This window comes from Cricetulus griseus, chromosome 7 (genome assembly GCF_003668045.3).
Source record: "Cricetulus griseus strain 17A/GY chromosome 7, alternate assembly CriGri-PICRH-1.0, whole genome shotgun sequence".
NCBI classification, from domain to species: Eukaryota; Metazoa; Chordata; class Mammalia; order Rodentia; family Cricetidae; genus Cricetulus; species Cricetulus griseus.
Genome location: NC_048600.1, coordinates 107257315 through 107275615, shown reverse-complemented (window position 1 = coordinate 107275615; position 18301 = coordinate 107257315). Strand labels below are relative to the sequence as shown.

Below are 18301 nucleotides of genomic sequence, written 5' to 3'. Positions count from 1 at the left end.
TGCTGCAGCTCAGTGTCTGCTGCCTTCTCCACAGACTCGGGTGCTGGTAACCCATGGCATCAGCTTCCTGCCCCAGACGGACTTTATCATTGTGCTTGCCGATGGACAGGTGTCTGAGATGGGCCACTACTCTGCCCTCCTGCAGCATAACGGCTCCTTTGCCAACTTCCTCCGTAACTATGCACCAGATGAAGACCAGGAGGGCCATGAAGGTGGCAAAAAATTACTACCCACCCTCCCTGGCCTTCCCAACTCCCATCCTTTCCCAGCATCCGCCTTATCTGGGGTTTCTAAGTATCTCTGGACTGGCCTAGTATGGTGTGTTAAGTAAACTGGATGCCCTCAGATCCTACTTTCTGTCCCCTAACTGTGGGACCCTGCATCCGCAGCTTGGGTCTCAGAATCTACTTTCCCATTCGTTAAAATGACACAGACCTAGAGTGTGTTGTAGAGCCGTTTTATGGTTGAATTGTTTAGAAAGCGTGTAAATTCTTGGAAAAGTCATTTATTTACCAACAAGAGTTGTTTATCTAACAGTTAGTATCTATAACTGTGACCTGGAACTGTTCCAGATAGTAGACTAACAAAAAGCCTCTGTCATCATGGAGCCCAGGGCGGTGTCTGAGCTCACAAAGGCCCCACTTCCCACTTTGCTGCCCAGTTGGCTCTCAGGCCTTCTCTTGGGCGCACCTGCCTGCTGCCATGTATATAGCCAACCTGCATGAGTGTTCACCAAGTGCTATGCCCCTGAGAAGCTCTGGACACACATCCTTCCCTTAATCCTCACAGTGACTGGTGGTACCTTGTGCTACCTATGATTATTACCCTTTGACAATGCCTGCCTAAGGCCCTGCAGCCATCAAGGAAGTAGGGTTTAAGGTCAGCCAGACTGACTTCAGAGCCCAGCTCTTCAGCCCATTGAGTCCCCTTCTCACAGTCTCTAAATGGGAAGGTTTGGGGTTTTTTTGTTTTTTGTTTTTTTGTTTTTTTGAGACAGGGTTTCTCTGTGGCTTTGGAGGCTGTCCTAGAACTAGCTCTTATAGACCAGGCTGTTCTCGAACTCATAGAGATCCGCCTGCCTCTGCCTCTCGAGTGCTGGGATTAAAGGTGTGCACCACCAATACCCAGTTTACTTTTGTTTTGTGTGTGTGTGTGTGTGTGTGTGTGTGTGTGTGTGTGTGTGTGTGTGTTGCCTAACCCATTTCCTTCTGGATTTTTTTTTTTTTTTTTTTTTTTGGTTTTTCAAGACAGGGTTTCTCTGTGTAGCTTTGGAGCCTATCCTGGCACTTGCTCTGGAGACCAGGCTGGCCTTGAACTCACAGAGATCCGCCTGCCTCTGCCTCCCAAGTGCTGGGATTAAAGGCATGTGCCATCAACGCCCGGCTCTGGATGTTTTTTGTTGTTGTTGTTACTGGTTTGCTTTGTTTTGTTTTTGTTTTGTTTTAGAGACAGGGTTTCTCTACATAGCCCAGACTGTCCTAGAACTCACTCTGCAGACCAGGCTGGCCTCCAACTCACATAGATCCACTTGCCTCTGCCTCCTGAGTACTGGGATTAAAGACGTGCGCCATCACGCCATAGCTTCCTTCTGGCTGTCTTTTCGAACCCTCTCCTCGCCTCCTTGCTTGTCTATCCAGCCCTCCCACTGGCACAGAGGATGGGGTCTGGAGGGCTGCAGAAGGAGCATTCAACCTCTGTGACTTTCCTTCCCTGCTGCAGTCTTTCAAGATGCAGACGAGGAGGTGTTGTTGATTGAAGACACACTCAGCACCCACACAGACCTGACAGACAATGAGCCATCCATGTACGAGGTCCGAAAGCAGTTCATGAGGTAAACTCCCCAGAGTTCTCAAGTCCCCAGAAGGCTACACCAGGGCTGCCAAGCCCCAGCAGGTAGAATACAAGTGGACATTCTTCCTGTCACTCACATCCTGGGAGTATGTCCATGGTCTCCCGCCTGGGTCTGACCAGCCGCTTCCACAGACAGATGAGTACCATGTCTTCAGAAGGGGAAAGCCAGAACCGGCCTGTGTCCAAGAGACATATGAATCCATCAGAGAAGGAGATGCAGGTGACAAAGGCAAAGGAGACTGGTGCACTTATCAAAGATGAGACAGCAGAGACAGGCAATGTGAGTAGGGTGGGCATGGGCTGGAGTAAATGATCAGTTCCTGAGGGCTCGTGGAGATTGTGTGGCCACTCTTTACAGGTGAAGATGAGCGTGTTCTGGGATTATGCCAAGTCTGTGGGACTCTACACCACTCTAGCTATCTGCCTCCTGTATGCGGGCCAAAGTGCGGCTTCCATCGGAGCCAATGTGTGGCTCAGTGCCTGGGCCAATGATGCGGTGGTCAATGGCCGACAGAACAACACCTCCCAAAGGCTAGGTGTCTATGCTACCTTAGGAATACTACAAGGTGAACATATTGGGGTGTCTAGAAGCGGCTCCCTCGTCCTTCCCCAACCACAGAACCATATCCCTAATCCCACCTAGCCATCCCATGTCTCATTCTGCCCTTCTATTCTGGCCTCCTCCCCTGCAGTAAGTGACTCATCTTCTACCTCTCCCAACAAGGGCTCCTGGTGATGCTGTCAGCCTTCACCATGGTGGTCGGAAGTGTCCAGGCTGCCCGCCTGCTGCACTCAGCTCTGTTGCACAACAAGATTCGTTCGCCACAGTCCTTCTTTGACACAACGCCCTCAGGCCGCATCCTCAACCGTTTCTCTAAGGACATATATGTCATTGATGAGGTTCTAGCCCCCACCATCCTCATGCTGTTCAATTCCTTCTACACATCCATCTCCACCCTTGTGGTCATCGTGGCCAGCACGCCGCTCTTCATTGTGGTTGTCCTGCCTCTGGCTGTGCTCTATGGCTTTGTGCAGGTGCCAGCATGGATGGGTGGGACACTGCATGGGGCAGGTGGAGCTTTAGAGTGGGCTTGGAGTGTGTATATGCACACGGCACAGGGAGGGAGGAGGTTCTGATGGGTACCAAGCACTTTTATAAGCTAGGTTGTGACTGGATTGGATCAGGGACTTCAGTCAATTGTTTCACAACCTTGCAACTCACTTATCTAACCTGTAAAATAGACTCTTCAAATCTAATTCATAGTGATGATGTGAAGATAAAATGTTCTGACAGCTGTGAGCCCCTTTCCAATTGGCCGTATTGTGTGTGCACACGTGTGTGTGTGTGTGTGTGTGTGTGTGTGTGTGTGTGTGTGTGTGTGCACATGTACATTTGTGGAGGCCAGAGGTCAATGCTGAGTGTCTTCCCCAATCACTCTCTACCTTATTTTCTGGGACAGAGTCTCTCATTGAATGCAGAGCTCACCTATCCAGCTAGGCTGACTGCCCAATGAGCTTCAAGGATCTGCCTATCCCAGCCTCCCCTGTGCTGGGGTTACAGGTGTAGATTGCCATGCCTGGATTTTTATGTGGGTGCTGGGGAATCTTAATCCAGGTCTTCATGCTTGTGTGGCATGCATTCTACTGAGTGAGCCTTCCCCTCAACCCCCTACACCTATTGATATTGTTTAAGTAATTGTAAACGGTTTGGGAGACACTGTCCTTTGTGTGCATACTTAGAAATATATGTGTCACCTGAGCTCAGCATTCAGAGGCAGCTCATTGTAAGGGCTCATGGTCACTGGGATCTTTCTCTTCAAGGGGGTGACCAGTTCCCACAGGGACCTGGAAGGGAAGCCCCTACATAAGGAACCTCCTACATACCCCTCCTGTGCAGTCCTCACAGAATACAGGCTAGGAAATGAAAGCAGAACCATGGTTTTGTGGGGTTATGACCCTTAAATGACTAGTTAGGTAGGGTAAGAGGGACTTTTTCAGAAAAAAAAAGGTACAAAATTATTTTTGCAGTCATTTGCATGTGTCTAAAGTCTTTAAGCAGAACAAGAAATCTCACTGCTTGGGAGGTTAAACAAGTCAGTGTGTCATGGTCTGTAAAAGATGAGATAGAAGGGCTTAGGAAATCAGGGAGAGCTTCATGGACGAGGTGGGCTGGCTGGCTGAGCACAGCTGATCAGAGGGGAAGTGTATAATGTATGTCTGGAATCTGTTCCCCCACGGGAACATAGGAAAAGCCATCAAGGTCTTGCGGGAAGGGTAGGGCCAGTTGGAATTGTTTGGAGGACCCGTAGGACTGAGTTGGTGATTTGACAACCCTGACTGAAGTTCTCTCCCTGTCCCTGGTCAGCGCTTCTATGTGGCCACATCCCGGCAGCTGAAGCGGCTGGAATCCATCAGTCGGTCACCCATCTTCTCCCACTTTTCGGAGACAGTAACAGGCACCAGTGTCATCCGGGCCTATGGCCGAATTGAAGATTTTAAGGTCCTTAGTGATAAGAAGGTGGACAACAACCAGAAGAGCTCATACCCCTACATCGCCTCCAACCGGTCAGGAGCCTGCCTTTCCCCTACAGGTGCCCTAGGCTCTCTGTGGTTCTGGATGGGCTCCAGCACTTCCTGCCCTTGTTCATCTCCTCCCTATTGGTCCCTACAGATGGCTGGGTGTCCACGTGGAGTTCGTGGGGAACTGCGTGGTGCTCTTTGCCGCACTGTTTGCAGTGATTGGGAGAAACAGCTTGAATCCAGGGGAAGTGGGTCTTTCTGTGTCCTATGCCTTACAGGTAAGGTGGGACCTGGAACTCTCGGCAGGGCCACCACTGGGGCAGAGGACACATAGGGCTCACAAGCACCTGCTGAGTGTACCCCTCTGCTCCACGTGCAGATCAGTCCCAGCTGGGTTCTCAAAGCCCAAGATCTCTCAGCCAGGCACAGGGAGACACTGCCAGCCAGGGAGTGTGATATAGGCTGGAGAGGTCTCCCTGGAGAAGAAGTTTGACAGTGGGGGGATGTTAGAGCTTGCTGAGCATTTAGGGTTCAAGTTGGGAGGGAGGAGGGAGGGAGGGAAGGAGGGAGGGTGGGAGGGAGGTAGGTGCCAAGAGCTTGGAGGAGTTTCCCTGCTCTGAGGTCTTGGAGAAATGGTCTTGGAGCTTGGCCCAAACAGAACTGCCATGTCTGGGTGAACTGTAGGTCAACCTGACTGGGGTCTGAACATGGGCCATGTGGGACCAGACGACATGATGTGGTGATTGACTTCAGGGGAGCTACAGCTAGCCCTCTGTGTCCTTGGCTTTGTCACTGAAGAACCAACCAACTGCAGATAGAAAACATTTGAAAGGGCTGGAAATGATGGTGCATGCCTGGAATCTGAGCACTTAGGGGGAAGCTGAGGCAGGAGGATTGCTATGAATTTAGTACCAGTCTGACCTACATAGTGAGACCCTTTCTCAGAACAAAACGAAATAAAACGTCCCCCCAAAACAACCTGAAAAAAAATTCTAGAAACTTCTACCAAAAAAGCAGAAAACAAACAAACAAGACAACTTCACTGAGTCTCAGAATGCATGTAAATGAAGCGATGGGGTAGGCATTGTGCTTTTAAGTAGTGTAGAGACCATTGGCAGCATACAGGAGCGGGTGGGTAGGTTTCATGTGAGTGATAAGCAATTTTATGTGAAGGACTTGAGCTTCATCTGTGGATTTAGGGATATTCTAAGGTCCCAGAACCCTGTGGATGTGAAAGAGTAAACAGATCAGGTGACTGGAGCCTGGGATTGGAGGTCACCCTGACACTAAGCCCGAATGGTCAAAGAGTTACACAACCTGCAAATGGGATTTTTGTAAAGCAGATCACATTGTCGAGGCCTCAGGTGGCTCGGATCTGAATGTATTGGTAAACAAACAGTAATGCCGAAAGGCCCGTCTGCTCAAACCTTAAAGTGCATGTGACTCACTGGGAGACCTTGTTAAAATGTTCATTCTCATTCAGTGCTCAGCCAGAGCTTGGGTTCTGCCTTGCTGTCGAGGCTTCTTGGTAACACAGTACAGCCCCTGGACTGGCCGCACTGCCATATTAGCCTATTAGCTTGTTAGGAGTGGAGAGTCTTCTACCTACTGATTCACACACTGCGTTTTGACAGGTTGCTCTGAGAAGCCTAATACATATTAAAGTTTGAGAGGCACTGAGTGAGGCTGTCCCCCACTAACTCCACATTGTCACCTCCTGAGGCGCAGCTTGTGATTAGAGGCCTAGTCAGTGCACACCTGTAGGTCTTAGATGGGATGGATTCCACTGATGAAGAAATGAAGCCACCGCTGGGCCCCTCCCATAACACATTTCCTTTGCTCAGATAACCTTGGCTTTGAATTGGATGATACGAATGATGTCAGACTTGGAATCTAATATCATAGCTGTGGAGAGAGTCAAGGAGTACTCCAAGACCGAGACTGAGGTGAGTTCCAAGACAAGCCCTGCAGCAGAGGGTACCTGGATGACCTGAGGAAGGATGCTTGGTGGCTTGTCATCACTGTGTCTCAAGGCGAGCTGTTTAATCCATCCATTCATCCGTCCACACAGAGAACAGATAGAGGAGGTGGTTCAGCTGGGGTGACCCTGGAGTAAGTGAGATTGAGAGAATGAATGGGCAAGTTTTGACAGATGAGGTGAAGTAGGGGAAAGATGAGCAATCCAGCCAAAGGGACAGAGGTGAGGCAGTGTGCTTCTTCTTCTCCCTCCCTCCCTCCCTCCTTTCCTTTCTTTTTTGTTTTTTGTATTTTGTTTTTCAAGATAAGGTTTCTCTGTGTAGCCCTGGTTGTCCTGGAACTCACTCTATAGACCAGGCTGACCTCGAACTCAGAGATCCATCTGACCTTGCCCTCAGCCCCCACACACACACACACACACACACACACACACACACACACACACACACACACACACACACACACACGTGCTAGGATTAAAGGCATGTGCCACCACCACCAGGAAGTGTGCTCTTCTTTAGAGAAAAAGAATTTGTTGTCTCCTGGGTGGGTACAGATTTTTTTTTTTTCCGAAGATGGCACATTTCAGCTTCTTCATGCCCAGAGGCTGCACCATCCCCAAGCTCTTAGTGCCAAGCACCCCACTTTTTGACCTCTGACCGTGTGTTCCATGGTCACAGTCCTCTGCCCTTTATGAGCCTCCAGTGCCATGACCTGCCTTTGTTCCCCCAGCCATCAGCTCCTGTCTTTTTCACCTTCCCTATGTAGCCTAGACTCTATCTATGTTCCACATAAAGATGCTCTCAACCTATCCCTGCCCTTGCCTACGAAACCCCACCCTATCTGAGCCCACTCGTCCACATCATACCTGCACAGAGCAGCTGATGTGAAGCTGAAGAACAGTGTATCACTAATGTTTGTTCCTTCATGTTCATAACCACCCTCCCTGCTTCACCTCCCTGAGAACTATGTGCTTCCACTTTCAAAAAGACATCTTCAGAGCATTCTCTGTCCTCAAATCATGTCTGTTCTCTGTGCTCAGCCCTCCACCCCGCCTGACTCTTCCTTCCACGAGAAACTAGGTTAAAGATGTGAACTCCCTTCACCTTCAGCTCTTTAGTGCCGCCTGGGCATCCTCCGCCTCCTTCCTTTCTCTTTGAGCCCATGTTTTCTCTTCTCTTTTCAAAGTCCAGCCCCTCCACGTCTACCAGACCAGATAGCTGCCAGAGACTATGGCTTCCTAGGCTAGATCTTCTGTCTTGCTACTTCTGTTGTGGGATACTCATCCATGTTCACCGTCCATCCTAGACACAAACAGCCTCCACCTCCCTTCCCCCTGCCTCTCACTGCCTCCGTTCTCAGTTCTCCTTTGTCGAGAAGTCTGTTTTAAGCTATGATCTACGCAGGTTCCACCTCCTCCTTACCCCGGCCCTTGCCTGCTGCAGCCTGCTTCCCGTGAGCACAGCTCACTCGTGACCTACCTGGCTCCAGTCTAAGAGACTCTGCTGTTCTCCTCTGATGTGGCCTCAGCTCTATCCAGGTGAAAGCATCCTTTCTTCTGTTTGGGACGTCTTCTGTGACGAAAGCCTGTTGGTAGACCTTCACTGAACCCCACCCACTTACTCGTTCCCCATCCCAAGCCAACCTGGCCTCCATGCTAACCCTTCTTCCCCCAGCATCCACCTGATTCCTGAGAGACCTTGTCTCCTTGTCTCTCTGCATCCAACATATCCTGTGGATGTACGCAGTCGCTTTATCCCAAATGATGCTGCTCTCAGCCCTGATGCCCATTTCTACCCTTTAGCATCTTCTGAAGGGAGCTATCTGCATAAGACGCTGTTGCTGGTTCCGTTGCTCCCGCCCCTCCCCTCTTCTCCCCCTCCCCCCTGACTGTTCCCCCTCCCCTTCCTTCTCTCTTCTCTCTCCCTCTTCCTAATTCCTTCTCTCCCTTCTCCCCTTTCTCCCTCCCACTTCCTCTTCCTCCTCCTCCTCTTCCTCTTTTTCTTCTTTTCCCAGTCCTGGGTCTGGAACCCAAGACCTCATATATGCTACTCAAGCACTCTGCCACTGAGATACAGTCTTGCTATTTGTCACACGTTGCCCTCAAACTCACAGTCCTACTTCTGTCTCCTGAGGGTTGTCATTCCAGGTGTGTACCACCATGCTCGGCTTCCTCTGCCAATTTCACTGCTGTCTGTCTGGCTTTCCTACCCAGAAGCAAGGTTGGCTTCCTGGGTGTACAACCTGAAATGTCACATAGTTCCCCATTCTTAGAAGGACCCCACACTCCGCAGGGCTTTGTGCTGGCTCAGTATTCTGCTATTGTCACTTGGCATTCTTAATGATTCTTTTTTTTTTTTTTTTTTTTTTTTTTTTGGACAATAGGCCCTGTGGTTTTTTGTTTGTTTGTTTTCACTGGGACTCTCAAATGGTTCTTCCTCAAAACTCCCACCATCTTATCTCCAGCCAATCCATTCTCCTTGCAGTGGCCAGTGAGACCCTTTAAAACTCCACTGGGAACTGGGCATGGTGATACACATCTTTTAATTCCAGCACTAGGAAGGCAAAGGCAGGAGGATCTCCGTGAGTTTGAGACCAGCCTGGTCTATTATGATAGCTCTTTTGGTCAAGTGCATGACTAACTCACAGAGCCCCGGGTTCTGTTGCTAACACCCACTAAACCTGGTGTGGTGGCTGTGTCTCTAACCCCAGCACTTGGGAGGTAACTCAGAGTGCCTGCCCCCCTGCAGAACACAAAGAGCAAATATCATTCCCTTGTCTGTCATGCCTTTCCTCTAGATAGACACTTGCCCTGTTCCCTCCCTCACCTGCTTCAGGACACTGCTGTCACCTCTTCCAGGAAGCCTTCTAGAATAGTGCGTAGAACAGCAACCCCAAACCTTCATCACTTGTTTCACTATAGAGAGTTGCTGACGTATAAATCATACGCCCCTATGTGTGCCGGAACACAAGCCTCCCAGAATGAGAGCTTTGTCTCATTGGTGACACTTAGTAATAAAAAAAATAAATAAAATAAAAATGACAAAAGCAGGTGCTGAAGCAAGCAGGGAGAGAACCTCAGAGATATGTAACAGAGGGGCAGGGGCAGGACAGTGAAGTTTGGGAGTAGCATTTGGCGGAATGAAATCAAAGAGAAAAGGCTGGGGGTGTGGCCCGGTGATCGCATGCTTGCCTGGCATGTGTGAGGCCCCGGGTTACATCACAGAAAAGAGTCAAAGGATGTAAGGGTTCACCGAACCACAGGCCTTCCCCATCGGGACCATGGTGGGTGAGGATTGAGGTGTCTGGAAAGGGGTGGGGCTGAACCGTGAGAGAGGGCTTGGACAGGTGTCACCCTGATGAGAACATGAGAACCCAACTGTCTCCTGCCAGGCCCCCTGGGTGGTGGAGGGCTCCCGTGCTCCAGAAGGCTGGCCCACGCATGGGGCAGTGGAGTTCCGGAACTATTCAGTGAGGTACCGCCCGGGCCTTGAGTTAGTGCTGAAGAACCTGACTCTGCGTGTGCAGGGTGGAGAGAAGGTACTTGTGCCCGGGGACCTTGCCACAGCCTTGTGGGGAAACATGGGTGCTCTAACTGGCTGTCTACTGGGGCGCTGATAGAAACCTAGAGGTACCCCTGACAGCCCTTCCCATACCCCACAGGTAGGCATTGTGGGCCGCACTGGGGCTGGCAAGTCTTCCATGACTCTCTGCCTCTTCCGAATCCTGGAGGCAGCAGAGGGTGAGATCTGCATTGACGGACTCAACGTGGCACACATTGGCCTCCACGACCTGCGTTCTCAGCTGACCATCATCCCTCAGGTAGGAGCCTGCTGACACTGCTCCTTCCCCGACCCCATTCCTAAACCCCGAAACTTCAAGAACTTAAGAGGTGGCGTCTTGGGGCCTGGTTGAAGAGATGCCTCCACAGAGGGGAGCAGAATCAACACAAGAGAAACCTAGGCACAGACCCAGAAGGGCAGACACCTCGGCCAGTCAGGACTGCCCTTGGGCTCCTGGACTAGCGAATGGGAAGGACCACAGGCTCCTCCCAACACAGCAACGCTGAGGTGTCCTATCTTTCTTTCCTGGTTGTATAGCTCCTAATGGCACAGCCTTTTCTGGCTCTTAGCATGTTGTTTTTATGCTGAGTAGACACTTCAGAGGTGGATTAGTGGCACTGCTTGCTGCCTCAGCAGGGGGCTTAGCAACTGGCCAAGCTGAGGTTTATCACTCCCCCACAGACAGTTTTTTATCTTCCTGCTAATGTCCCCCTTCTGGAAGACTGGGGACAGAGCAGAGAGCTGCTGGTGGATCTCTTTCCTCCTTCACGCTCTTGAGACTCCTTATAGGGTGTAAGCTATTTCTGTGTGATATGATGTCACCAGGACCCCATCCTGTTCTCGGGGACCCTGCGCATGAACCTGGACCCCTTTGGCCGTTACTCAGAGGAGGATATCTGGAGGGCCCTGGAGCTGTCCCACCTGCACTCATTTGTGAGCAGTCAGCCAGCAGGCCTGGACTTCGAGTGCTCTGAAGGCGGAGATAATCTCAGGTAGGAGGGGGAGTGAACATGTCAGGAATGCTGGCCCCAACTGGGGGCCCTGTGCGTGCGGCACAGGATCCAGATGAACCCCCAAACCACACAGGCATGCCCCTCAGCCAGAGTTGCACAGGGATGTCATTTCCTATGGAGTATATTCTCAGAAGGCACACCGCTCTTCGTCAGACAAGTCTCACTTTGCAGTTTAGGAAACAAACTCAGAGAGGGCAAGGGATTAGCCAAAGTTGCACAGCTAAGAGAAGGCATGCCTGGGATATGAATTAGCCTTGGTTCTCATCTAATTCAACCCCAGTGACATTCAGATGAAACAGTCCCACCCTAGTTGGAGTCCTCTGGGCTCTAGGGTCGTCATGTACGTGTACCACAAGTGAGAGGAAGCCCGTGCTGCTCTGGAAAGCTAAAGATGTCTGCCAGCATGGAGACAGCTCAGGAATATACAGTCTGCTCTCTCTGTATCCCCTGTTCCCCCTCTGTACCTGTAGGTTCCACACACCGAGCCTCTGGGCTGTGTGTTCCAGAGATCAGCAGTCTGTTCTTACTGAGTCAAAAGCCTCAAGATACCTAGAGTTTCTTTTGCATTCTGTTTAAGTTTGTTTCTGGTGCTAGATTCACCAATGCTAGGCAGGCTCTTTACTGCTAAGCCATAGTCCTAGTCCTAGCTGTGTGATTTAGGGTAAGTTGTTTAACCATTCTGTGTCCCTTTTACATTCACTGTATAAATAGGGATAATAATTATCTATGCCTGCTTGCACTGCCTGATAATAATATGAGGACCCAGGTTCAATTCCCATAACTTATATGGCAGCTCACAATTACCTCTAACTCCAGTTCTAGAGAATCTAACCTCTTCTGGCCTCAGTAGGCACTGCACACATGTGGTACACAGGCATACATGCAGGCAAAATACCCATGTATATAACTTAATAAATAAAATAAGCATATGTAATTTAAGATATATATATATATGTATGTAATTATATATTTTTCTGGTAGACATATTAATGGGTAGCATAGCGTTACCCCTTCTCAAGAGAGGCTTGGGCCAATGAGATGGCTCAGTGGGGAAGGATGCTTGCCACACAAACCTGGTGACCTGAGTTCAATCCTCGGAACCCTTTTAAAGGTAGGAGAGGATCAACTCTACAGGGTTGTCCTCGGACCTCCACTTTTGCACACACACACACACACACACACACACACACACACACACACACACCATACCCAGTAGAATAACAACTGCTTTTAAAAATGTAAGTATTCATTTAGTGGCACTCATGTATAAGATAGAAGTCAGTTCTCTTTTACTAAGAAGTGGGTTACAGGGGTCAAATTCAGGCCATCGGGCTTAATAGCAAGTGTCTTTATCCACTGAATCATCTAACTTAATAGGGCCTGGAATAAATTCTAAAAGCATATTTTATCCAGCCCAATGTATCTAAAATAATATTCAGTGTGTCCTCAATATAAAAGCTATTAGGTGATATATGCCTATCATCCCAGCCCTTGGGAGGCCTGAAACAGGAGGATTACCTTAAGTTTAAGGCCAATCTGGACTACATAATGATTCCTTATCTTAAAAAAAGGAAGTTATTATGAATATTTTACATTTTTAAACAGAAGTTTAAATCCTGTATGTATTTCCACTTTCTTTTTATTGTGTGTTTTTGTTTTTTCCTCCTCCTCCTCCTTCTTCTTCAGTTTTTTTTTTTTTTTTTTTTTTTTTTTGAGATAGGATTTCTCTGTGTAACAGCCTTGGATGTCCTGGAACTCATTTTGTAGACCAGACTGGCCTCAGACTCACAAAGATCCACCTGCTCTTGCCTTCCCAGTGCTGGGATTAAAGGTGTGCACCACCATTGGCTAGTGGTTGTTTATTTTTTGAGACAGGGTCTCTCTATGTAGTAGCCCCACCTGTCCTGGAACTTGCTATGTAGACCAGGCTGAACTAGAACTCACAGAGATTTCTCTGCCTCCTGAGGTGAGATACCACACCTGGCTGTATTTTCCACTTGAAACACAGCTCTGTCTGGAATAGCTACAATGCAAGTTTGAAAGAGCCAGATGTGGCTAGTCAATGGTTACATTTTGAAGGGAGCAGTCTTGGGTCTGCTCCACTGAGAAGCACTTAGCCTGCATGTACTCCTGTGAAGTATTAACCAGTTCTCTCCCCTTTCTGCCCTCTCTTTTTTTTTCTTACTTTTTCCTCTTGGCGCTGGGGTTAAACCCAAGACCCTGTACATGCTCAGAAACACTCCACCACGACCTACATTCCCAACCCTTTATTTTTATTCTTGTATTCAGTTCATACTCATGTTTCAAAACTTGAAACAAACAAACAAAAGGTCACATCTGCCCAGTGCTTAATGTTTTGCAGTATTCAAAGTACTTTGGCCTCCACCATCTCATTTAATCTTTTCTGCTGCCCTGTGGGCCGGAAATAGAAATGGAATTACTTGCCCAAAACTGCCTGGCCAGCCAGAGACAGGGCAAGGGACTTAGGGAGATATGAGATTTTGTTCCAGTCACTTTCCTTACTTCATCACAAGGCTTCCTCAAATGGAAAACAGGTGGTACAGGCCTAGTGACACATACCTGCAATCCCAACTACTTGAGGCAAGAAAACTGAAAGTTCAAGACCAGCCTTGGCTGGGTGGAGATATAGTTCTTCCTTAGTGAAGTCTGGGTTCAATTCCCAGTACAACTGCCCCCCCCAAAAAAAAACCCAAAACCCTGTAAAGGTAAATGTGTATCTTTAATTGGCTTTACTTACATAACCACATGGGGTGAGCAATATGGGCCCTCCAGCCTCTGTTTCCAGAGCTCCTAGCTGTCTGCTAGTCCCCAGCATTTTCCCCAGAGCATCTGTAGCCCTTCACACCAGGATTAGAGACAGAAGCCGTCCCTCCTCCTCCTTCAGTGAGCTTGTGGTCGCTTTCAGTATAACCTGTATCCTGTGCCAGGCCCACCATTAATCAGCCCGAGTCCTATCTGGCAGTTCACTCTGCTGCCAGAACCTTCATTAGTTGCGGGGTTTCGGGAAGAGGCCAGGGAGGGAAGCTGGTCTTTAGTTTGGCTGTGACTCACCCCTCTGGGAAGGGTTGAGGTATTTGTCCTTGGGTGTGTGTGTGGGGGGGGGGGGAGTGCTGTGGCCTCTGTGGTTGGGAACACAGCCTTGCTTTGTTTACTGGCTCTGGCTTTCAAGGCCAGAGGTTGAAGATAAGGATCTGCCTTCCTGATTTCCAGTGAACAAAGATGGGGAGTCCCCAGGTCCCTCCCTTTCATGTCTCCCAAATAGAGCCATGCTCTCTATTCCCTGTGTGGGTAGGAGATGGCTGCCAGAATGGTATTATCATAGTTTAGCAAGATGGCACGAGTGGCTTATATGCAAATATCCAGGAAGAGCAGGCCCAGTATTCTTACTATAAAGTGTGAATGACTGGCAATGTGCAGTACAGACACACTGCGGCACTCGTTGCAGAATGTGGTCCAGAAGGAAGCACAGGAAGGGGAGACCTGCAAATACCTACAGCAGAGCTCTCACAGGGGTCTAGCCCTCCAGGCCCCTCATTGTGGTACAAAGCCTCATCCCTGTTCCTGGTGAGCTGTGGCAGAACCAGGAAAAGTAGACAACTAGTCCTGGGCTGTTGAGAAGTAGAGACAAACACATTAGCAACAAGACTGGGAAGGTAGCTTGGGCACCTAGCTGGAAACACCTGCCTTCCTTCGCAGTGTTGGCCAGAGGCAGCTGGTGTGCCTGGCCCGAGCCCTGCTCCGCAAGAGCCGAGTCCTGGTTTTAGACGAGGCCACCGCTGCCATTGACCTGGAGACTGATGACCTCATCCAGGGCACCATCCGTACCCAGTTTGACGACTGCACTGTTCTGACCATCGCCCACCGGCTGAACACAATCATGGACTACGACAGGTGACCCATGGAAACCCAAGGGGGTGAGGGGATGGAAAGCCATGGAAAGGGAGGTGATCTGTGGCTGTCACCTGGGAGTCGGGAAGAGGCAGGGCAAATGAAAGTATCTGGGCATGTATCTCTTAGAATTTGCTATGGCATGGGAGTACAGAACAGGGGTCCCAAGTTATGCTTAAGAAGCAGAATAGGCGAGGTGTTGGTGGTGCAGGTCTTTAATCCCAGCACTCGGGAGGCAGAGGCAGGCGGATCTCTGTGAGTTCAAGGCCAGCCTGGTCTCCAGAGCGAGTGCCAGGACAGGCTCCAAAGCAACACAGAGAAACCCTGTCTTGAAAAACCAAAAAAGAAAAAAGAAAAAAGAAAAGAAAGAAGCAGAATATAGAACAGGGTTAACTGGGAAGAATGACATCTGCAAAGACACAGGGTCCTTTTGGAATTACCAACATGTGGGGGAAGGTGCATCAGGCTCCTTAGACATTGGAAACTGCATGGACCATCTCTGTGTTCCTTACTGTGAATGGAAAGGGGAGGGGAATGGCCCCGTAAGTCGCTTCCAAGCTTGTTGGTGGAGTGCTGGCATGCCCACCACTGTATCTGCATCTCATTACCACCTATGTTGGGGAAGCCCAGCAGGTCACAGGGTATGTGATTATGCTGCTTGGCAGGTACATGACAGATTCCTGGGTCCCTTCCTTGGTGAGTAGACCCTAACAGTGCCTGAAAGAACTGATACAGAAGGGAGTTGGTGGCGCACGCCTTTAATCCCAGCTGCAGAGGCAGGTGGATCTCTGTGAGTTTGAGACCAGCCTGGTTTATAGAGCGAATTCCAGGGTAACCTCCAAAACAATTCAGAGGAACCTGTCTCGAAAAACAAAACAAACAAACAAACAAACAAACAAAAAACAAAAAAAGAAAGAAAAGAAAAAGAACTGATGCTTGTGGAGAAAGCATACTTATGTCTGAGCCAGAGCCCTGGGCTCCTGTTGCTGTGTGACTATGGGCAACTTGCAAAGCTTCTCTGGGGCTGCTGCGTCTCTCAGAACTGCTGTAAGGAGTTGGTGAGGTCATGTTTAAACTGAAGGTAACACTGAGAAAGGTCAGTTTGCTCCCCAGTTCCCTTGAAACCCACTGTGATTCTCCCTAGCCTTTGTTCCTCAAAGGATGAGAAAGGGAGTGTTGCCCTCAGAATCTCCTGGCTTCCTTAGGTAGGGGGGGAGTCAACCGAGGCTTTCTCTTGGAAGTGTCCACATGCAGCCAGCAGGACCTTGGGGTGGGGGCGGGCAGTGAGCTTGTGCAGTGAGCATGCCTGATGCTAGTCTTTGTCTGTTCCATCCCTACCCCATTTCTGTCCCCCACTCCCGTTCAAGACCCCATTGGGAGGAGAATGCAGGTGGTCTGCAAGTGCTAGACTCTGCCTCTGAAGAGAGAGGCAGGGCTGAGAGGATCTTTCCAGATTCATTCCCCAGCAGCCCTAGGGTGGGAGGCTCAGGCTCCACCATGGGGGGGTGGGAGTTCATTCATGCTAAAAGGACAGGCAGAAATTAACCAAAGAGTCAGGTTACAGAGCCTGTAATTAGAGCCCACGAGAAGGAAGCAGGGGTCCTTGTGTGCAAGCAGAGAAGTCAGTCCACACAGGGTGGCAGGGCCTTCTCTTCTAAGACAGGGAAGTGCCAAGTGGACCCAAAGGATGGGGAATGAGGAAGGCGGGTGACTGAATAGCTCAGAAATAGAAGCAGCCAGCATAGCCCCAAGTCAGGGAGCACTGAGGCTGGAGGGCGGAGCCAGAGAGAGGAACTGACCCCGCCCCAAAAGCTGTTCTTGAAGACCATGCAGATTCAGTTGATGTTCATGTTAAGAGCCAGGAGAAGCCACTGGAAACTGAGTTTGGGTAAGACAGCTTCTTGGCCCAGGTTTGGACAGTGGCCAGGTGGTAATGTTCACTCCTTCCCAGCAGCTGGGGATCAGAAAGCAACCTGCCCTTCTCACAAAGGAGTCTCTCTCCAGGCTTGGGGGCCCCACCCCTTCCACCTTACCCTGGTGCAGCTGCCTATGGGTCTTGTGCCAGGTGCCTCCTGTGTGTGGTTGATAGGAGGCTTAAGTGCAGGCTCAGGCTTGCCTGGGGTGGGGCAGTTGATCCAAGCAACAGCAGTAGCAGCCCAAGTCCCAGATTGCAGCGTTGGCCTCACTGCAGCCTGGTTTCCTGCCGTGTGTCTTTGTGAGATGACGAAAAGCAGATGGATGTACACTGGGCCTAGCACAGGCCCGTGGCTCCCCGCACAGAGCCGCTGAAGCCCTGCGACCCCAGCAAGAGGAAGGGCTCATTAGGGAAAGCTTTCCAAGCCCAGACTAGCCAAGATGAATAGGACTTTGTGTTTGATCCCAGAAACTGCTTCATGCACTGGGAGAGCTAACAAAATAGCAAAAATAACCAGCCTTGCTAGTGAGCACTTGGGGCCTATCAGTTGGGTTGAGTGGGTTGACTGAAGTGAGTGGGGCTGACCTGCCACTGGGTACCTGAGCAGTACCCCAAGGGCAGGGCTGGGCTCCAGGGCTAATGGAGAACTAACTACTCTTTCTTTTTTTGATAGGGTGCTGGTCTTGGACAAAGGGGTAGTAGCTGAATTTGATTCTCCAACCAACCTCATTGCAGCTGGAGGCATCTTTTATGGGATGGCCAAAGATGCAGGACTCGCCTAGGATACATTCCAAGGGTTTCTTCCTTGTTTGTTGACAAGCAAGCATCTGCAGAATGGACTTGATGGCAATGAGTGGGGGCATTTGTGAGATTATTATTTTTTTATTATTATTATTCTGCAAATTGCCTCACAGACTAGCCACACTTAATACTAGAATGAGAAAGTGAATTGGGGTCTAGTTCAAAGTCAAGTTCAGACCAATGCCTGGGTCACCTGGTCCTACTCTACCATTATTCCCATACTGCAGTTTTTAAGAGACGTCAGTCACCACTACATTTTCATATTTTCCATTTTTTTTTTCAAATCTTCCTCCTTCTGGGCCAGGGACTGCTAGGTCAGGCTGCCCCAGGAACGGAGTGCCTGTGTTGGTGCTGTCTGAATGCACTTCAAACAGGATACTGATGTAATAAAGCCGTGTGGTCAACAGCATACACATCATGTGTTGTCTTCTTCTTCCTGTTTCCAAAATCTGGAAAAGTTAGAACCTTTGTGAAGAACCAAGACAGGCAGAGGCCTTCCTATATACTTCCTACACTGGCTGAGTTATCTGAAACCCTCAGACCCGAAATTTTTGGCTGCAAATATCATCTTCATAGCCAACATTTGCAGTGAAATTACAGTACCTTCCACTCTGCTGGGCAGAGGCTAGGAAAGGTAAAAAATAAAGGCCCTGAAATCTGACCTGAGTGAGGCCTTAGCTTCTTGGAAGAGCTGTTGAGAAGCTTCTGGGTCCCTGTCATTGCTGTCTTCCATGCCTGTTCTCCAGGGGCTA

General features: G+C 49.6%; 1 protein-coding gene and 1 long non-coding RNA gene across 2 annotated transcripts in view; one reads left to right on the top strand and one right to left on the bottom strand.

Annotated features, from left to right (window-relative positions):
• The window catches only part of Abcc3 (ATP binding cassette subfamily C member 3), a 50840-nt gene extending 32878 nt beyond the window's left edge, over nucleotides 1-17962 (top strand). Inside the window, exons 19-31 of the mRNA XM_027424362.2 lie at nucleotides 35-212; nucleotides 1720-1831; nucleotides 1984-2131; nucleotides 2210-2417; nucleotides 2576-2886; nucleotides 4217-4416; nucleotides 4523-4649; nucleotides 6216-6317; nucleotides 9742-9888; nucleotides 10012-10170; nucleotides 10737-10903; nucleotides 14642-14836; nucleotides 17422-17962. Coding sequence (XP_027280163.1) covers nucleotides 35-212; nucleotides 1720-1831; nucleotides 1984-2131; nucleotides 2210-2417; nucleotides 2576-2886; nucleotides 4217-4416; nucleotides 4523-4649; nucleotides 6216-6317; nucleotides 9742-9888; nucleotides 10012-10170; nucleotides 10737-10903; nucleotides 14642-14836; nucleotides 17422-17530 — 2163 coding nt within the window. The 3' untranslated portion in view covers nucleotides 17531-17962. The remainder of the gene's footprint in view (nucleotides 1-34; nucleotides 213-1719; nucleotides 1832-1983; nucleotides 2132-2209; nucleotides 2418-2575; nucleotides 2887-4216; nucleotides 4417-4522; nucleotides 4650-6215; nucleotides 6318-9741; nucleotides 9889-10011; nucleotides 10171-10736; nucleotides 10904-14641; nucleotides 14837-17421) is intronic.
• LOC103162053 lies at nucleotides 6312-14032 on the bottom strand. Its single transcript, XR_003486927.2, has 3 exons — nucleotides 13683-14032; nucleotides 7830-7935; nucleotides 6312-6478 (listed from the first exon to the last, which is right to left on the bottom strand). It is a non-coding gene; the product is annotated as an uncharacterized LOC103162053 (long non-coding RNA).
• Nucleotides 17963-18301: the final 339 nt, after the last annotated feature.